The 21,223-nt window shown below is 51.0% G+C and overlaps 1 protein-coding gene across 3 annotated transcripts in view; it reads left to right on the top strand.

Annotated features, from left to right (window-relative positions):
- Window positions 1-13,989, top strand: part of Hk1 (hexokinase 1) — a 111,513-nt gene extending 97,524 nt beyond the window's left edge. For all 3 annotated transcript variants that reach the window (XM_037200104.1, XM_037200103.1, XM_028886184.2), the window contains 6 exons: window positions 522-617; window positions 1,501-1,600; window positions 6,409-6,592; window positions 7,624-7,779; window positions 10,748-10,981; window positions 12,996-13,989. In XM_037200104.1, coding sequence (XP_037055999.1) covers window positions 522-617; window positions 1,501-1,600; window positions 6,409-6,592; window positions 7,624-7,779; window positions 10,748-10,981; window positions 12,996-13,143 — 918 coding nt within the window. In that variant the 3' untranslated portion in view covers window positions 13,144-13,989. The remainder of the gene's footprint in view (window positions 1-521; window positions 618-1,500; window positions 1,601-6,408; window positions 6,593-7,623; window positions 7,780-10,747; window positions 10,982-12,995) is intronic.
- Window positions 13,990-21,223: the final 7,234 nt, after the last annotated feature.

The raw sequence follows: 21,223 nt of genomic DNA, 5'->3' as shown, positions 1-21,223 counted from the left end.
CTCAAACTCACAGAGATCCGCCTTGCTTTGCCTCCCGAGTGCTGGGATTAAAGGTGTGCGCCACCGCCGCCCAGCTAGGATGGTACTCTTGCTTCAGCCACTCAAGTACTGAGATTCCAGGTGTGAGCCACCACATCCAGCAGGATGACTCTCCTGTCACCTCCCATCCCTGTAGTACACACACGCACACGCACACGCACACGCACACATAGCTAGCAACATATAGCTTCAGTCCTGTGAAGCCTAGGGTCTGCCTAAACAGTAATAGCGTTACTACAATTTTGCATTCCTTTCCTTACCTGGTCAGCAACCGACCTTCTAGACCTGTTTCTCCATCCTGGAAGGTGGTGGGAGGGGCCAGCCACAGGGTTCCACTCACACTTTATTATATCGAGTGTGATGTCACGGTATCTAGACACACAGGCTCAGTGGCTATTGCCTTGCCGGGGAGGGAGGGTACCAGATTCTCCTGACTACAGAAGGATTCTCACCCAAGCTCTCTTCTGTTTCTCTTGTTGTAGGGAATCTTGATCACTTGGACAAAGGGTTTCAAGGCCACTGACTGCGTGGGCCATGATGTAGTCACTTTACTGAAGGATGCAGTAAAAAGGAGAGAGGTAATTTAATATTTTAAGAATAACTTTCTGGGGGCTGGAGAGATGGCTCAGCGGTTGAGAGCATTGGCAACTCTTCCAGAGGTCCTGAGTTCAAGTCCCAGCAACCACATGGTGGCTCACAACCATCTGTAATGAGATCTGATGCCCCCTTCTGACATGCAGGTGTACAAGCAGATAAAGCACTATATACATAAAATAAATCTTTTTAAAAAGTAAAAATAAATAAATAAAAATAACTTTCTGCCTTTGGAGGGGTTCTAAAAATCATGCCTGCTTTTTTGTGAATAATTGGAACACCATGGAAGCATGTGATTTGGGGGTGGTAGAAGTGTCCCCCCCCCTTAAACAGCATTTAAGGGACACTTGTCAGTTTTGTATTGTTAAGGGATAATGCGGGGGCTGGAGAGATGGCTCAGAGGTTAAGAGCACTGGCTGTTCTTCCAGAGGTTCTGAGTTTAATACCCAGCAACCACATGGTGGCTCACAACCATCTGTAATGGGATCTGGTGCCCTCTTCTGGTGTGCAGACATACATGCAGGCAGAACACTGTATGTATACATGATAAATAAATAATAAAAAATGAAATGCAAAAGGATGATATACTCAAAGAGAGGTAAACTCATGACTCTTTGGAATGGAAAGAGAGAGGCAGTTCCTAGAGCCCATACCGCCAGGTATTGCAGAGTTCCCAGGCATCACATGTGGACGGCCCTGTTGGCCGGAATAGACTTAGGCGGCATTGCTACTCTGTGTCCAAGTACAGAACACAGTCAAGGAATCAACCGTGGTTCCCAGCAGCACCCAGTCCACAGCGTGAACTAGCAGGACTCAAGGTAGGCCAAGCCGGCCCTTCCGTAGATCCATGTCCCTTTCTTTCCAAAGGAATTTGACCTGGATGTGGTGGCTATTGTCAACGACACTGTGGGTACCATGATGACCTGCGCATATGAGGAGCCCACTTGTGAAGTTGGACTCATTGTAGGTAAGTGTCCTGAAGATGTCTCTTCTCCAGGAAGAGGACACTGGCATTTCCTGGTTTGTAGAGATCCGGCAGCTCCGTTCTTAGTGGGAGACAGTCGATCTCTTGGTCCCATTTATAGACCACGTCTAGAATTCTGTCTTGGAGGGAGGCTGCCGAGTTCCCTTCGCAGCATCCCATAATGCTGCTGCACATCAATTATGACTGGACTGTCAGTCAGTGAGCTCTCCAGGAAAGGAGACACACACACACACACACACACACACACACACACACACACACACAACCACACCTCATGTGTCCTGGGTAGATATAGTGGGGTATCTGGAACCAGCCTGTATGGAAGAACCCCAATGCTGCAGGCTCACAGGCAGAAAAGGAAGTAGAGACTGTCTCCACTCCTGACCATAATCCAGCTGGGAAGGGCCAGTGTGCTCTTGGGTATCATTCACCGTCAATAGCCACTGTCTAAATGGCCCCAGCCCTGGAAGTTGTTAACATGTCAGAGACCTGGGCCTCGAGAGCATTAAACTATATGGGTGTGTCCATGTAGTGTATGTACAGTGTGTGTTCAGGAATGCATGTACCACACTGTGTATGGAGGTCCAAGGACAACCTGGGATGTTGGTCCTCACCTCCACCTTGCTTGAGATGGAGTCTCTTGTTTGCCTCTCACCTTGGGGTACGGGTGATAGGATTATAGGCATGCACTGTCTTTTTCGAGACAGGCTTTCTCTGTGTAGTTTTGGTGCCTGTCCTGGATCTCGCTCTGTAGCCCAGGCTGGCCTCAAACTCACAGAGATCTGCCTGCCTCTGCCTCCTGAGTGCTGGGATTAAAGGTGTGCGTCACCACCGCCCGGCTGAGAAAATCCTTTGACTAGCATCAGGGGTTGCTAGAAAAATGAAGTGCCCTATCTACGTTCATTTCTGCTGGTATAATAAAACAGACTAACAAAAGCAGCCTAGGGGAGAGAGAGAGGGTTTATTTTAGCTCCCAGTTCCAGGTTACAAATAGGCAAGAGCTTGAAACAAGCTGCCACATCAGATCCATAGTCAAGAGCAGAGAGACATGAATGCACAGCCTCGCTCGCTTACTTGTGCTCATCTTGATTTTTTTTTCCCTCTTACTCAGTTTAGGGCCCCACCTAGGGGATGGTACTGCCCACAGTGGGCTAGGTCCTCCCACATCAACCCAACGCAGCCCATCCCTCATTGAGCCTCTCTCCAGCCAATGCTAGGTCGTGTCAAGCTGGCAATTAAAGTTAACCATTGCCCTCCCCAAACACCTCCTTAGTCACCAGCATCGGCAAACGCCACTTGGACGGCATGGAAGCGTCGCCCCTGTCTCAGGGCCACTTCCAGTGTCCGGAGGTTGGGATGGGGCTCGCAGGCTGCCCTCCGTGCCAGGAAAGCGTTTGTATCGGTTATTAAAGCCACTTCAAGCGACTGCTGTTAATCCAGAAAATCAGGAAGCACGTCCAGGTGGAAGGTGTTTGGCATCTGCCCCCGAGACTTTTATTTATTCCTTCCTTTTGGCAAAGCTTTCTCCACCCAGCTCTGCCCAGCCTTGTGGGAATCTGCAAAGCCAGAGTGACTCGGCATATTTTCTTCCAGGCTAAGGCCTCACCTTCCTGCCTGGGAGCTCAAGCCTGATCCGGTCAGCACAGCCCTATCAGAGGTTCTGGTCGCCAGGACCCAGCCAGTTCTTTATGCCACCATCAACAGATCTCTTTGCTCAGAATCCTCCTGGCCAAGAAGTGCAGTTTATGTATTTTGGCTTTCTTTGCATCTCCTACTTCCGGGGTTCCTTTTTCCTCCTCATATATACTTTGGGTAGAAGGGACCCGAGAAAACAGTAACAATCCAGTGGTACTATCAGGAGCATATGGGAATTCTGCTTAAGTGTTTCAGAGGGGTTATGCCTTTGGCCTGGCCATCGAGGTGGTGGTGGGGGGGGGGCCGCATACCTTTGGATTGAGTGAAAGCTGACCCACATCCCTGAGGGATTTGCTATGGTGTGTGCAGTTTATAGGCGGCAGCATCTCCAGGAACTCTTGAGTCAAAATTGAATACAAATGAGGACATGACCACTCCAGGGTATGGTCGAGGAGAAGGTGTTTATTGTAGATAGGAGGAGGGGGGGTACAGCCAGAGGCATCTGGAAGAGTCCAGCCAGAGGCATCTGGAAGAGTCCAGACTGAACACAGCCAGCAGAATAGATGGGGCCATGAGAGGAGAGAGGTGCGGGGAGAGAGCAGGAGAGGAAGAGAGGAAGGAAGCCAGGAGGACCAGGAGAGCGTGTGGGAACCAAGAGGCCAAGAGAGGAACCGAGAGAGCAGGGGGCCATGGCTGAGTTAGTTATAAAGGAGAGAGAAGCCAAGGGAAGGGAGCCCAGGTTTAGGGTAGGGGGCGGGGTGAGAAGTGCGGGAGGAACCACCAGGACTGGGTGAGACTCCTCTCAGGTTGGAGACCTAACCAAGATCTTCACGAACACGGGCTCCTGGGCTCGGGAGTGACTCTAGGAAGGTCTCCTTGTCTGAGTTTCCAGTCTGTGCAGTAAGACAAATCCAGGGACCGTCAGCCTGAGGCCGTGACATCAGAACTACTGTGAGGGCTGGCAGCATGGACCTCAGTGGGTAAAGGCACCTGCCGCCAAGCCTGATGGCCGGAGTCTGATGCCCAGGTTCACCGCAGTAGAACTAGGGAACTGACTCCTGCAAGTTGAACTCTGATTCCACACGTGGGCGGGCCCACACACGTGTCTACACGTACGGTTCAAAGAATAAATAACTCAAGCCGCTGGGAAGGTGGACCTCCCAGTTCGTCTACATAGCCCCTTGTGGGCTAAAACTGTAGCTTGTGCTCCTTCCCTGGGTCCCGGGGGATACCAAGTAAGATAGGCTCTAGGGTGTCCCAGAATGGAAACCGGAGGCTGCTGAGCCCTGGGAACCATACAGCACCCAAGGGAATGCTCCTTGTCTCAGAAGCAGCCAATGGTCTAAGGCTACTTTTATGTCAACTTGACACAAGCTAGAGTCATTAGAGAGGAGGGAACCTCCATTGAGAAAATGTCCCCATAAGATCGGGCTGTAGGCGAGCCTGTAGGGCATTTCCTTAATTAGTGATTGATGGGGGAGGGCCCAGCCCATTGTGGGTGGGGCCATTCCTCGGCTGGTGGTCATGGGTTCTATGAGAAAGCCAGTGAGCAGCACCCCTTCGTGGCCTCTGCATCAGCCCCTGCCTCCAGATTGAGTTCCGGTCCTGACTTCCCTCAGCAATGAGCTGAAGTCCGCCCTCTCCTCCCAAGGCTGCTTTGGTTGTGGTGTTTTGATAGTAAACCTAACTAAGACCGTCTGTGGCACCAGTAAGGCAAAGAAAGCACTGTCGCTTGGGAAAGTGGGGTGCACCCCCCAGCACTCACTCGGACGCTTGTTGAGTAGGTATAGTTCACAGCTGCCTTGTATGAGAAAAAGTAAGTGAACAGGTGAGGCAGGAAGTAGACAGTCCTCTGGCCACTGTGGGTGCACACCCCTGGTGTGTGTGTGTGCGCGTGTGCGTGCGTGCGTGCGTGCGTGCGTGCGTGCGTGCGTGTGTGTGTGTGTGTGTGTGTTTCCCCCGGTCTGAGTATTGCATCAACTCCCATTAGCAATACATCCCTCTGTTGGAAGAGCATCTACCAGCATACATACATACATACATACATGCATACATACATACATATATGCATACACGCATACACGCATACACGTATACACACATACACACATACATACATACATACATACATACAGCCCCGGCTAAACAGGTCAACAGGGGAGGCTTTAGGCATAAAGTAAATTAATCAAAAAGTTGAGTGTGTCATGGGAGGTGGACACATGAGGATTGCTGAAAGTTCCAGGCCAGCCTGGTCCACCTAGTGCCAGGCTAGCCAGGGTTACACTGGGAAAACAAAAATGTTTTGCTCATTTTCAGAAAATATGCCCCTCTGGGCCGTGGTGGTGCAAGCCTTTTAATCCCAGCACTCGGGAGGCAGAACCGGGTGGATCTGTGTGAGTTCGAGGCCAGCCTGGGCTAAAGAGCGAGTTCCAGGACAGGCAGGGCCACACAGAGAAACCTTGTCTCATAAAAACTATACATTGTGTGTGTGTGTGTGTGTGTGTGTGTGTGTGTGTGTGTGTCCGTGTCCGCGGGCTTAGGGCTGGGGATATAACTCAGTTGGCAGGGCGCAAGCAACCCAACCCCCTTCCTCCAAGGCTCAGGGGTCAATATGGAAGAGGGGGCAGAAGATTGTAAGAGCCAGAGAGGTGGTTGGCTGCTGTGGAAAGATTCTTTGGCACACACGAGCTCTGAGGCTCTGACTGCGGGCCTAAGACCTGAGCAGGATCGAGGCAGATCAAGGCAGACAAAAATCCCAGCATGGATGGAGTGGATGTCCTGAATTCCACCCCTGGCTGAGGAGCTGTTGGCAATCAATGGCTGCCAGGGGAGGGAGAGTCAGCTTTCTTCGGAGATGTGGACCCTGAGAGGTCCCCAATGCTCTATAAATGGTCCCACCCTAATGCACGTAGAGGTAGCACTAACTGGGTTCAGTGGGTATTTTTTGGTGGGAGATGCATGGAGTTGGGAGGTAAAAGTGGTGGAGGATGGGGGGGAATTGGTGGGGAGGGAATGGGGCATACTTAATTAAAATATATGCCTACATGAATATTAATTTAAAGTGTTTAATGTAACCCTTACCTTACATCGGAGCCCTAGGGGTGAAGACCCCCTTGGCTGTGGGCCCCACCCTTGACCTCTGCCCTGTCTTTTAGGGACTGGCAGCAATGCCTGCTACATGGAGGAGATGAGGAACATTGAGCTGGTGGAGGGGAACCAGGGGCAGATGTGCATCAACATGGAGTGGGGTGCCTTTGGCGACAACGGGTGTCTGGATGACATCAGGACCGACTACGACCGAGTGGTGGACGAGTATTCCCTGAACTCCGGGAAACAAAGGTAATCAGCCTTCAGAGCAGGCTCCACACCTGGGGTGATGCGCTTGGCCGCCTTCTGTTGCTGTGGGGAACTGTTTCCAGTTGGGGGGAGTCCGTGCAGGGGGCTTGGAACACCATCCCTCTGGTATTATGCTAACCTTGGGTTTTTGGTTCTGGGCATGGTGCAGGACTATTCCCAGAAGTGATGGTGACCGTGGACACACTGCCTGATTTCCCCATAGGGATCTCAAAGAGTTTAGTTAGCCAAGTCCTGCTGTTCGTTCTCTAGGGTGGATGCGGCGGATGCCCTTCCCACCGCAAGCTCCTGCGCCCCCCCCTAGTGGCTGCCAGAAGTTTTGCAGCTTAGGTCACCAATGGGTTCTGAAATGGCAGCCGGCGTCCACCCAGAAATGAGGTGACTGCCCCAGTCTCCCAAGAAGCAGGATATTCAGTGTCACAGCCAGGACAAACTAGTCCGAGTCATGCCCTTTGGAAAACAAAGGGGCTCCAGTTTAACCTTGAAAGTCTTGTGGCCCACCCAACTTTCCTCCACTTTGTGCTCAATCTCAGTATTTTGGTTGATGGCAAAACCATCCAAAAAAACAAACAAGAAATCAAAGATCTTTCTTTTGTCCATTTAAGACTCAACTGTTTGCTTAGTCTGAGTCTGTCCTGAACACTTTGCTGCGGGTCTTGTACTGTGACCTCACTGAGACACCTGTCTTCTCAGGGTCATCGGTCACTGTGGTGGTGGTGACAGAGGACGGGACCCTGTGTGTGCTGTAAAAGGATGGGTGTGAGAGAGCCTGGAATAGGCAGGAGTGGTCTGGGCGGGCCTCCGGGGTGTGTCACTGGGAGGAAGGCCGCCTAGCAGAGTTTTCTGTGACTGCTGGAGGTATCGGTGTGGGGAGGGTGGAAGGCTTTCCAGAACCCCCTCTGCCTGCGTGGGGACACACAGGGCAGGCATGTGACCGTGGCCGTACGCTGGACAGGCAGTCATAGATCCGGGTGAGTGGTTCCCCCCTTGCTCAGCAGCCTCTCTTCTCGATTTAGGTTTGAAAAGATGATCAGTGGGATGTACCTGGGTGAGATCGTCCGTAACATCCTGATCGACTTCACCAAGAAAGGCTTCCTCTTCCGGGGACAAATCTCTGAGCCACTCAAGACGAGAGGCATCTTTGAGACCAAGTTTCTCTCTCAGATTGAGAGGTGAGTAGGGAGGGCTTTGGGCCGCCGTCTTGCTTTCTGCGTCTGTGAATCTGACTGCTCTAGGTGCCTCGTGTAAGCAGACTCCTACAACAGGAATGCATTTGTGTGGAGTACTTCACTTGGCATCGTCTTTCTAAGGTTCGTTCTTGTAACCTCCCCAAGTTTCGGCCTGAGTAATATTCCATTGGGTGTACCTATCACATATTCTGTTTTCCTACCTCTACTATCTGGGACCTTGAGGTGTTTCCACCTTTTGGCTCTTCTGAATGATGCCGTGAACATGGCGGAGTAAATATTCTTTTGCTCCCTGCTTTTGTGTCTCTGATGAATATACTCTATGGTAATTCCATTTTAAATTTCCCGAGGAACCACCATATTGATTTCCAAAACGGCCACTCTGACATCCCCAGCATCCTCACTCAAAGCTACCAGTTTCTGACAGCCTAATAGTAAAGGAAGGGAAAAAAAAAAAAACAGAGCTATATAGGTTCTATGGGGTCTTTTTAAAATTAGTATTTGAGGAAAACATTTGCTTTGTATGTAGCAAGAGGCAGAAGCATGGCGTGGGGGTGGGGCCCAGGGGGCAGATCCCACAGCTCTGACCTTGAGACCTGCCCTGCCCTTGACCGTGGGCTTCAGCGAGTGACTCAGTTTCCCCAGGCCTCATGCCCTCCTCTTTAAAATGGGAACGATGAAAGCTGGGTGTGGTGGTACAGGCCGGAGTGTCAGGAGTTCGAGGCCAAACTCAGCTACATAGGAAATTCAGGGCTAGATCTTGTCTCAGAGGCAGACAAAAGTAGTGATTGTATACATGCAGTGCATGTAAAATACACACCCTGTAAGTCCTCGGGAAAGGCTGGCCAATTTTCTTCAGTTTGCTGGAAGAAAAGCAAGCCTTGGGCTGTACTCGGTAGTTAATATGATCATTAAGCGAGGGCACAAAGGCCGTCCTTGCTAACAGAAGAATGCAAATTGTACCACGGTGTGGGTAAGAAATGGTAGAGTGTGTGTCTGTGAGTGTGCTGTGCCACCATGTGCACATGACGGCCCGAGGACCTCGGTGGTTTCTCCCCTCCTTCCACCTTGCTTTTGAGGGGACGGCTCTCTTGTTTCAGGCTGGTCTCCCGTCTCGCTGTGGGGAGCTTCTGGCTTTTAACATGGGCTCTGGAGTCAATTTTAGTTCATTCGGCTTTCATAACCAGTGCTTCGCTCACTGGGCCATTAGGAAATTGATCTCTTCTAGAAGGGCATTGTGGTGAGGTGGGAAGATGATGGGGTTTTAGGTCATCCTGGGCAACACTCTTAAGACTGTCAATAGCCTTTTCTCTAAGGTATTGGCCCTATGGGTAGTTTTTCATTTTTTCTAGGGGTTCCATATTCTATAGTTTAGCATATAATACCTTTGGACTCATTAAAAAAGTTAAAGTTCCATTATTATTATTATTATTAATGTATACAGTGCTGTGCCTGCATGGATGCCTGAAAGCCAGAAGAGAGAGGGCACCAGGTCTCATTACAGATGGTTGTGAGCCACCATGTGGTTGCTGGGAATTGAACTCAGGACCTCTGGAGGAGCAGCCAGTGCTCTTAACCACTGAGCCATCTCTCCAGCACTAAAAAGTTAAAGTTCCTAATGCTGAGACCCTCTAGTATAGTTCCTTATGTTGTGGTAACCCCCCCCCAACCATAAAATTATTTTCATTGCTATTTCATGACTATAATTTTGCTACTGTTATAAATGGTAATATAAATATCTAATTTTTCAGTGGTCTTAGGTGACCCCCATGAAAGGGGCATTCAACCACCAAGGGAATCTCGATCCACAGGTTGAGAACCACTAGTTTATTTTTTTTATTTTCATTTTTTTTGGTTTTTCGAGACAGGGTTTCTCTGTGAAGCTTTGCGCCTTTCCTGGAACTCGCTTTGTAGCCCAGGCTAGCCTCGAACTCACAGAGATCTGCCTGGCTCTGCCTCCCAAGTGCTGGGATTAAGGGTGTGCGCCACCACCGCCCAGTGAGAACCATTAGTTTAAAGAGCTGAACTAGAGAGATGCTTCCTTGGTTAAGAGCATGTACTGCTTTTGTGGAGGACCCAGCACATGAGTCAGATTGCTCATAGCCACACCTGTCACTCCAGTTCCAGGATCTGGCACCTGTGGCTGCCACAAGCACCTGCAGCTGGTGTACACACCTAGACACACCATTTTAAGCTGAGGGTGGGAGATATACCTCAGATTTAAGAGGCTTCAGCCCTTCTAGAGGTCCATGGTGTGTGATTCTCAGCATGCACAACTAGGCAGGTCACAACATCCTGTAGCTCCAGATCCAAGGGATCCGACACCCTCTTCTGGCCTCTGTGGGCACTAGCAAACCATGGTATACACATAGACACACCTGTGTGGCGATATATTGTGTACTCTAATCAGATTTGCTTGCGGATTAGAGAGACATAGGAACAAGCCACATCTTACCTCTAGGACTCCTCGGCCTGAAAAAGCTTCTAGCTGAAAGGGATGCTTCTTCTGAAAAGCCTTTAGTTCCTGTCTCCTCACACCTTATATACCTTTCTCTACCCAGCCATCCCTTCCTGGAATTAAAGGTGTGTGCCACCACTTCCTGGCTCTGTTTTCTCTCCTAGACTGAGTCAATCTAATGTAGTCCAGGGTGGCTTTGAACTCAGAGATCCAGACAGATCTGTGCCTCCCGAGTACTAGGATTAAAGGTGTGTGCCACCATTGCCAGGCATCTATGTTTAATCTAGTGGCTTGTTCTGTTTTTATTTATTATCCAATTTTTATTAGGATACACAATACATCACCACACACAATTTTAATTTAAAAAGCTAACTAGAAGGCGACAAAACACCCATGATGTCATTTACAGACCAGCAGAGTGCTTTGGACCAGTTCTTTGCCCCAAGGGTTCTGGGGGCATGCTCCATTCAACTCCCTGGCTTTTGTCCTCCCCAGTGACCGGTTAGCGCTGCTCCAGGTACGGGCCATCCTTCAGCAGCTGGGTCTGAACAGCACGTGTGACGACAGTATCCTGGTCAAGACCGTGTGCGGGGTGGTGTCCAAGAGAGCCGCTCAGCTCTGTGGTGCTGGCATGGCGGCCGTGGTGGAGAAGATTAGAGAGAACAGGGGACTAGACCATCTGAATGTGACGGTGGGAGTGGACGGGACGCTCTACAAACTTCATCCACAGTGAGTCCGGCTGCTTCCTGGGGTGGATGGGGAGGGCCTTTTGGCTGGTGAGTTCCTTGAGGGTGACAGGGTGTCAACACAATTCTTCATGGAGATAACGATAGCCTGAGACAGTGAGTAGCCCCAGTGGGAGTTTGGGGAGCCAGGGAAGGGCTTCACGGGGCCAGCTTACACTGGCCTAGTGTGGCATTCTCCCTGCTTCTCTTGGGCCGTGTGTGTGTGTGTGTGATGGATCCCTACATTGGCCTGCTGTGCTTGGTAAGATTACATTCAGAACCAGGGAGGTGACCTGTTATCTAGTTCCCCTGTAGGACAGGAGCAGTCGGTGTAGGCCAGGGCTCTGAGGCAGGGAGGAGCCTTTTTGTTAGAGTAGTGAACCTGCTCTTGAACCCACTGTATGTTCCAAAGCTGGGGTCTTAGGAACAGTGACCATGTCTGAACAGGAGGCCTCTGAATTAGGGTTCTACAGAGGAGCAGAAATGATAGAATGACTCTATATTAAAAGCAGGTTTATCGGAGTGGCCTAAAGGCTGTGGGGTATACTAGTCCAGCAATGGCCGCCTCCCAACAGAAAGGCCACGCCCTCCCAACAGAAAGGCCACGCCCTCCCAACAGAAAGGCCACGCCCTCCCAACAGAAAGGCCACGCCCTCCCAACAGAAAGGCCACGCCCTCCCAACAGAAAGGCCGCTAGTCTGCTAGTTATTCATTCCAGGAGGCTGGACGTCTTAGCTGGTCCTCAGCCCACATCGGGATCCAGCAAAGGAACGCATCAGTAACTGGATAGACGAACTTGCCAGTGTGGGCAAACAGGCACAAGGCAGCTTCCTTCCTCCTCCGGGTCCTTTGACGTGGGCTGTCACCGGAAGGTGTGACCCACATTTAGGGTTGGATCATTTCCCCACCCCACCCCCAAATAATCCAATCAAGAAAAAATCTCACAGGTGTGCCCAGACGCTTGGGTTTTAGTTAATTCTAGATGTAGCCAAGTTGACAACCAAGATCAACAACCATCACTTGAGATCATCCTAGCTAAACTGGGCTACAGTCTGACCCCACGCCTTCAAGGCACTGCCTGCTTACCTTGTGCCGGTGGCGTGTCCAGTGGGGATGTGGCTCAGTTGGCAGAGTGCTGGCCTAGCATGCGAGAAACCCTGGATTCTATTCCCAGTACAACATAAAGAGGCGGCTGCCCTGGACTGCCACACCCCATGGACTTCAGCTCCTGTGTCGAGTATGGACACCTGCTAGGCAAGCGTCACTGCTCAGAGCCTTAGCCTGACTCTATCATGTTTAGCCCAGAATGCTAGCCCCTGGAGTCACTTCCTGTGGTCACCCATGGTCACCTTCCGTTAGGAGGGCTGTTCTCTCCCGCTGTAGGTACTGGGTTCCGACTCTGAAGAGGAGCTCGGAGCCCTGGGCCGCACGTGCCCAAGCTTCAGAAACCCTCTTTCTTGGTTTTTCAGGTCCCCTCGGACCACCAAGATCTGGGGTGGGGCCGGGTTACGAGTTGCTGAGTCTGAGATCTGTATGTATCCATCCCTCCCCGTGGAGGACCCTGATAACACACCTGACCGCTAAGCCTGCGTCTCTCCAACGCCCTCTCGTCCATACTTGGTTTTTGGTTTTTCGAGACAGGGTTTCTCTGTGTAGCTTTGCGCCTTTCCTGGGACTCACTTGGTAGCCCAGGCTGGCCTCCAACTCACAGAGATCTGCCTGGCTCTGCCTCCCGAGTGCTGGGATTAAAGGCTTGGTTTTTTGTTACAGGATTTTTTGGTTGTATATTTTTGAGACAGTTTCATGGAGCTCAGGCTGGCCTAAACCTTCATATATATGTGAGGGTGACCTTGAATTTATGATCTTCCTCGCCTCCACCTTAACCACTGCTGGCAATCAGATTCCCGACCTGGGCCCCCTGAATGCTAGACAGGCGCTCCACTGACGACTGAGTGACGCGGGTTGGCAGCCCACCCACAGCTGACCACCCCCCCCCCATCTTTCCTCTTTCTTTTCAGCTTCTCCAGAGTCATGCACCAAACCGTGAAGGAACTGTCACCGAAGTGCACCGTGTCCTTCCTCCTGTCCGAAGACGGCAGCGGCAAAGGGGCCGCCCTTATCACGGCCGTGGGCGTGCGGCTCAGAGGGGACACTACGAACGCCTAAGAGCCAAGGGCCCTCCCAGCCCCCCGCCCGCCCGCCCGCCACCCTTCCAGCACTCCTCTCTAGAACCGATGACCGACCCGCATTCCACCCAGCAAGCCTTGCTGGGAGACCCAGCACCGGAGCCCACCACGACGACGACGACGACGACGCAGCAGAGGGAGGAAGGGGGCCGCAGTAACGGAGCATAACCTAGACGACCACCACGGAGTGCGTGCTGTTGATGACGTCTCGCCCGGACCCCTCAACCCCCACCCCCACCCCGCCACTCTGCATGATTCAAGTTCGACCTGGCCATGCTTTGCCCATGCGTGAATGTAACGGCACCACAAGTCAGCGGCAGACGTCCAGCCGGGAAAAGAGTCTCCCTCTCTTGGACCCACCTTCTGGGCCTTCCAAGCCCTGTCCTTGGAGTCACCTCTCCCCTCCCCCTCGTGAAGTGTATTATCACCAGCAGACACTGCCGGACTCCTGCCCGCAGGGGCGTGGCCTGAGGGGCGTGGCCTGAAGGGCGAGTGTGGACAGACGGGACGCTGCTGTCTCCTTCCCCTCCCAGCACCCGCTGCAGCCTGCCATCCCGTCTGGGGGTATCGATGCCACTGAAGTGTGTGTCCGTGGAACCAGTCCTCGCCACGTTATGACAGTCTTGCATTTTGTTTGTCTGGTGGTGGTGGTGGTGGTGGTGGTGGTGGTGGTGGTGGTGGTGGTGGTGGGCAGTCCTGTGGGGAAAACATCTTGTCTCCATCTTGATAGAAGGAACCAACCCACAAAACAACGCCATCACTGGAATCTCCCATCGCTTTAGTGAGCCTTGTTGTACGACTAGTAAACTTTGTACTGATTCAAAGGCCCAGAGTGGTGTTTCCTGTCGGGGAGGGGATCTTGGGCAGTGGTGACAGTCAGACTAGGGTCTTAGGGACCCCTGGGTTGTGGAGAAAGTTTAAAAGCCGCACAGGTGTGCCTGCAGTCCCAGCACTTGGGAGGCGGAGGCGGGAGTTCAAGGCCCTTCTCAGCCAGTTTCAGGCCAGCCTGTCCTACATGACATCTCAAAGGAATCACTAAAAAAGTCTCCAGCCCTGGGAGTTAGTTCAGACAAGGGCTTCCGTACTTCAAAATGTCACTGAAGAAGTAGTCTCCGGCCTGATCTCCTAGTACCTGCCCTGTGGTCCCCACACCCTAAGCCCCAACCTCATAGACTGGAGGAAAAAAGTGTCTGTCCTCTTGTTGGGGACAGTGAACTTGACATTCCGGGGCTGACTGGATTTAGTGAGGAAGCCAGTGCAGCCTTTTGTAACAAGGGTGTTGGGTAACTGTCCGGGGGTTTTCAAGGTCAGTCCCTTAGACAGACGAAGAATTGGATGTCCAGAAAGATAGAAGAACAAGCCATGGAGAAGAAACAATCACTTTGAGAGAGGAGGGTCCTTAAGACTGGGAGTTCTCTCAACTGACTCTGACTCGGCTGTTCCATGGAGTTTCCAGGCCCTCCCTTCTCCCTATGGGTTCTGTTTAGATACCCACCCCCATGCCTTCCCCTGGTAATGCTTTCATTTCAGGGAGCCTGCCTCTGCTTCCCCTGCCTCCCTATGATCCTCTTAAGTCCCATTCAGTTCCCTCTTCTCAGGGACTGACAGACGCCTAGGAGGGGGCAGAGTTTAGGGGAAGTTGGTCTGTGAGAGAGAGTGGGGGGGCATTCCATGAGGCAGAATTCTGGGGCTGGTTCAGGGGAGCTGCAGTAAAATTTCAGTGAGCAATGCATTCATGTGCCGGACCCCAAGGGGCTAAAGGGGTGAAGAGACATCAGAGGCCATTACAGTAAGATGAATATAGCCCAGCCTAGGGTGACCGTTCCCACTTGGTGACAATCGGTTAAACCAAATCCAATTGGGGATAGTGAAGAGAACAGACAGGATCCGTCCGACTCATCTGAGACTCGGGGCCCCCAGTGGCTCACAGGAGTTGAATGTGCTTTTGGAGAGGTGCTTTCTTATAAGGTGGGGACTATGTGAAGTGTCACCTCTTGGCCCTGGTGTGATGGATCCAGAGTCCATGCCAGGCACCTTAGCTTCCATAGGCATAGACAAAATGACAGAAAGGCGCTCCCGACTACAATTCCCCTTCGGCGTCCTGGCCATCTCGGTCATTGAGTCTAACTTCTTGCTAAGGAACCCCACTGGTTGAGGCGTGGGTCCTGTTGATTGGGTGAGAATGCCCAGGTCAATTCCCTTTCAGTAACACAGTGAAAATTGAGGCTGAGTGGGCAGGCCCAGAGCAGGGGCCCCGGTAAGTACATCCTTGAGTGTTGAAAGGAATGATTACCCTCAGGTTCCAATGTTAGGGGGCCTGAGGGATAGTTTTTGGGGCCTCACTGATGGGATAAAGAGGCCTGGCTAGTTCTGAAAATCCAGGAATCCATCCCTCCAGGCCGTGTAGTAAAGACCATGTAGACATTGGCAGGCCTGTTCAGATTGGCCAGGATTTCCAGTGAAACTACCTTAAATCTTGCTTTATTTATTTGTGTTGTTTTGTTTGAGACAGGTCTCACCATATAGCTCTGTCTGTCTGGCCTGAAACCCACTATATAGACCAGGATGGCCTTGAACTCACAGAGATCCATCTGACTCTGCCTCCCAAGTGGGATTAAAGGCATGTGCTACCACATTTGGCTCTCCCTAATTCTTTTTTGAGATATTTAAGCTCTGCTAATGGACAAGCTCTGTGAATCTACTTGGGTCCTAAATCTCCCACCCTCTCCTGCAAGGGAAACATCTTTAGAGCCCCTGGGGGTGGTTGGGGAGCCTGAGGTACGACTCAGCATATGGTGGGCAGGGTTCTGGGGAAGCCAAATCAGAACCCCAGACAGTCAAAGTACGGGACCTAGCTGACAATTGTAAGCCAATTCTGAGTGGTTGCAAAGGTATAAGAAGAGCTGAACATAAGGGACTTTAGACCATTCTCTCCTGCAGAACTGGTTCAGCCGAAAATATGCGCCAGGCATAATGGTGCACACCTTTAAGTCTAGCACTCAGGAGGCAGAGGCAGGTGGATCTCTGCAAGTTTGAGGTTGGTCTGGTCTACAGAGTGAGTTCCAGGAAAGCTGGGGAGACATAGTGAGACTCTATCTCTAAAAACCAGAAAGGAAGGAAGGAAGGAAGGAAGGAAGGAAGGAAGGAAGGAAGGAAGGAAGGAAGGAAGGAAAGAAAGAAAGAAAGAAAGAAAGAAAGAAAGAAAGAAAGAAAAAGAAAAGGAAGGAAGGAAGGAAGGAAGGAAGGAAGGAAGGAAGGAAGGAAGGAAGGAAGGAGAGACCCTATCTCTAAAAAACCAGAGGCCGGGTGGTGGTGGTGGCGCACACCTTTAATCCCAGCACTTGGGAGGCAGAGGTGGGCAAATCTCTGAGTTTGAGGCCAGCCTGGGCTACAGAGTGAGTTCCAGAAAAGGCGCAAAGCTATACAGAGAAACCCTGTCTTGAAAACAAGAAAACAAAAAAACAAAAACAAAACAAAACACACACACACAACACACACACACACACACATACATACACAGAACAGTATTATGATTAGAGTCCTCTAAGGTGACTTTTTTTTTTTTTAATCACCCAAGGGATAGTACTTCCTGATAAAGAAAATCAGGGTTTGAGTGTCTAAGGGTCCAAGTCTGCCCAGCGTTTGGGAAGGCAGCTGAGTGGCAATTTTGGAAGAATTGTGGAGTCAGTCCCATCTGCAATGAGACGGAATCGGGAAGAATGAGAAGTTTTGGGTCAGGGTAGCCCTGCTCTCCCTCACTCCACCTGGATGAGTAGACAGCGTCTGTCTTCAGGGTCAGTGTTGTCTGGTCCGTCCAGGGGAGAAGCCAGGCTCAGCAGTCAGATCACAACCCCGCACGGCCCAGTGCCCTGTCACCTCCTGGTTTCTTCCTTTAGTGCTCCACGACATTTAATGCCATCCAGTTCTTAAAAACACTCTATTTTGCCCCAAGAGCTACTTTCTAGGTAAGCTGTGAATGTTCCAAGAGGCACCAGAAGCACCAGAGCAGGCGGCTCCGCTGAAGCCTTGCATGATTCTGTAACCCACGGTCACTCCCTCAAGTCCAGACAGCTCGAGACAGAAGCAGAAAGGAGGTAGGTGGCTCAGGGGTAGGTCCAGCCCATTAGCCCGGAGGGCACAGGAGCCAAGATTTCTTTGCTTCGTTCTGGGACCCATCCACCCACTAATTGGGAAATCCAAATCATTTGCAGAGACCCCAGAGAAACCATTAGAACGACATACTTTCTAATTCCAAGCGGGAAGAACCAGTCACCTAAATGGCCTTCATGGAATCTTTGCTTTCCCAGACCTCTACAAGCCAGGCCAGCTAGCCTGCTATGAGCCACAGCCAACAGGCAGGGTTGGTCCCCCCTCACAGACTTGCCTCTGCTGTCCATCACATCTCCTTCTAGTCCTAGGATGAACAGCCTGTAAGCCTTTTGGAGAGACAATGCCTGACATACCCGTGATCTACCCTTGAGTCTTGTTTCACTCAAATGAAACAGGTTCATGGGGCAGTAAGGTTTCAGACACTGGCTGGGGCCTGCGTTCAATGCCACCTACCCATTGTTCAACGACTGCCACAAGCCGCAATAATATGAAGTAGGGTTTCAGCTGATTATAAGCTAATACCTGGACGAAGCCCAGGGCCTTTCCAGAGGTGGGCCACGCCAAGGCTTAGGGAGTCTCGGGGACAGTAGCTCTTGAATATTAGCCGTTTTTCCTACGGTGACATTTCTTGCGTGCTATCACAACTTTTTCATTCAATTCCTTTTCTAAGAACAGTGGGTTGATCAATTATTGGGCACCCTTTCCCCTCTACTAAAGGAATGTTTAGATAACCTTCTGCGCTGATAGCAGTACACAGCCAGAACCCCAATTTCCAGCCTCCCTGTAATTATCATCCTTAATTACATCCTGCCAGAACCATTTTCCCCGGACGAAAGTATCTTATCTGAGAAACTTCCCAGGCTTTCTAAGAACAGGCCATCTGTCAGAGAAAACTAAGATTTACACTGGCAAATAATTGCCCAGGCCAGGCGGATGTGCTAATTAAGCTTAACTTTCTCCTTTCCCAAGTCTTATCTCTAGTTCCAGATCTCCCTTTAACTATTACCAGATGCATCTAGCTGTACACAGGTTGCCTAGCGACCAAGCACGGGGGGGGGGGGGGGTTCCCCCCACCCTGCAGAAAACAGCAGATAGCTTGGACAGATAAGGAGCCACAGGAAAAAAGAAGGCAGTTTTATTTTCTCCCATTGACCTAGTGACTTATAGATTCTTTTTTTTTTTTTTTCCAGAGCTGAGGACCGAACCCAGGGCTCTACCACTGAGCTAAATCCCCAACCCATGACTTATAGATTCTTAACATTTTCAACTAACCACCTTTAAGAATGTAGTTGAGCAGCCGGGCGGTGGTGGCGCACGCCTTTAATCCCAGCACTCGGGAGGCAGAGCCAGGCGGATCTCTGTGAGTTCGAGGCCAACCTGGGCTACCAAGTGAGTTCCAGGAAAGGCGCAAAGCTACACAGAGAAACCCTGTCTCGAAAAACCAAAAAAAAAAAAAAAAAAAAAAAAAAAAGAATGTAGTTGAGCACATAAAATCCCTCTTCTTAGATATTAACTGAATTTAGCCTTTAGTTAATTCATTTCCCCATTAGTCACTTCCCTTTTGGGTTGCTAATGATAACTAACAATTACTGCCCCTCTATGTGATTCTTATCACCCCTCATTTGACCCTGGAAGCCTGGCTTTGCACTGCCAAGGGATTACTGCTTGTAAGTGTCTATAGACCGGGGACTCCCAGGGAATAGGGGGGTGGAGAAGAATAAAATACATGGACTAAGAGATCGGTGTACTTAAATTCTTTTCCCGAAAATAATTCTCACCATTCGCAGCCTCTCTTCTGGGCCCCTGGGAAGAAGATTGTTAAGGCTGGTCCTTAATATTCGAGAAACAACAAGAAAAAAAAACAAAACAAAAAATACCAGGCTATTCGTGGCTATCTTCCTTAGTACAACTCACCTACAACCACAAGGCCAAGGGCTCTGCAACAAATAGACCCCGTAGCTGCCACACTCACATCTCTCTCTCTCTCTCTCTCTCTCTCTCTCTCTCTCTCCCTCTCTCTCGGATTTATGTATATGCATGCCCTGTCTGCATGTATGCCCGCAGGCCAGAAGAGGGCATCAGATCCCATTCTAGATGGTTGTGAGCCACCATGTGGTTGCTGGGAATTGAACATGGATCCTCTGGAAGACAAGTCGGTGCTCTTAACCGCTGAGCCATCTCTCTAGCTTGCCACACCCACTTCTTAAGCATAGCACACAAGAACCCAGAAGGAGAACCATATCAAGAACTCGGGATCCCTCGAGTCTAACTCCTTCTTGTTCCCCTGCCCCTGCAGGAGTGGGTGGTTTTTGCAACACTATGTGCCCCTCTTCTGAGGGAGCCCTTGAAAGACTTCCTTTATTGACAACACTTGGCAGAAACCGAGAACGCACTTAGGAAACACAGGGGCCTGTCAACAGCCTACCTATCCAGTCTCACCCAGCAGGAAATCATCCATTGATGACTTAGAGCTGTGGAGACTTTGGATTTGGTTCACGTACCCTGTGTTAGGGCTGAATTTTTTTCCTGAATTAAGTACCTGTAATCTACAGAAGAAAATGAAATCAAAAGTAGGGGGCCCAGAATGCGATGGGAGCAGAAACAAAAGCAAGTGGCTAGCCGGGAAGGAACAGACAAAAAGCAGACCTAAGATGCCGGGAGGGAAGAGCAGGCGTTCAGACCCGGTGGCGCCCCTCATTTCCAGCCCCCCACCCAAGCAGCCTGAGCTTCTTTGCCTCCAGTTGCTGTCAGTAGCAGATTGGGTCTGTGTTGCTGCAAATTTCCAGTAGTGAAGACGGAACCAGGGCCCCCTGCATGCGCCGCTGAGTCCTACATCTAGCCCCACACCACTGTTTGTACTCTGTTCCTTCTGTCTTAGTTATTATTCTATGACTGTGAAGAGACACCATGACCAAGGCAGCTTATAGAAGAAAGCATTTGACTGGAGGCTTGCTTACAGTTTCCGAGGGTTGGTCCATGACCATCACCAGAGGGAGCTGGCTACAGGCAGGCAGGGCGCTGGAGCAGTAGCTGAGAGCTTTACATTTTGATACAAAGACAGAAGGTAGGAGGTGAGAAGCAAAGAGGAAGGGAGAGGGGGGTGAGACTGCCCCCACCCGTGAGCTTTTGAAACCTCAAAGCCCACCCCCAGTGGCACACCTCCTCCAGCAAGGCCACGCCTCCTAATCCTTCTTAAATAGTCCACCAACTGGGAGCCCAACACTCAAAGGCCTGAGCCTATGAGGGCCATTCTTAGTCAAACCACCACACTCCCTCATTGACTTGAGGACCTCCGGAGGCCAACATACAAGACAGCCCAGGCTGAGGAAGGGGCTCTGTGTGGAGGAGGCATCTGCCCGGCCACAGCAGCAGTAACTATGTGGGTTCCGGACAAACAGCCAAAGCCCCTCAGGCGTACCAGGGCCCAACAAAGCTTTCCTATCTGGAGACAAAACTCCCCCCACCCTCGAAGCCTACCAGGAGCCATGTCTGAATTTTAAGGCTATCCCACCTTGAACTCAAAAGTTTGGTAGACTTCAGGGTTTGCCTACATGGCCAAGACACTTAAGCTTCCATCCCCTATCCAGACAATCCTCAGGTGCCTACCCTTAGCTAATCACAACTCATGGGCCAAAGGGCCAGGTGTGGGCAGAGGCGTGGCTTTCCCCGTGGACCTTTCTCAAGTGAACTGAGCAGGAAGATGAGCAATTCCCTAGGGCTGCTTTGATTTCCCTACCTTCCCGAGCTCCTTTGAGTCTAACCCCTTTCCACTGTGCCGTCCCCCTTCCCATCCCCCACACACCCCAAGCAGCCTTACCTCCCTCTCCGCAATCTCTAGGCAATGATGAGGCATACCCTCCGCTCTAGCACATGACCATCGGGGCAGTCCAAAGAGACAGGGTGGTTGCTGGGTCCTGCCCCCCCCACCAGACTTAATGACCCAGTCTGTG

Source organism: Peromyscus leucopus, chromosome 16_21 (genome assembly GCF_004664715.2).
Source record: "Peromyscus leucopus breed LL Stock chromosome 16_21, UCI_PerLeu_2.1, whole genome shotgun sequence".
Lineage (NCBI taxonomy): Eukaryota > Metazoa > Chordata > Mammalia > Rodentia > Cricetidae > Peromyscus > Peromyscus leucopus.
Note: the sequence above shows the minus strand (reverse complement) of the source record. Positions and strands in the feature narration are given on the sequence as shown.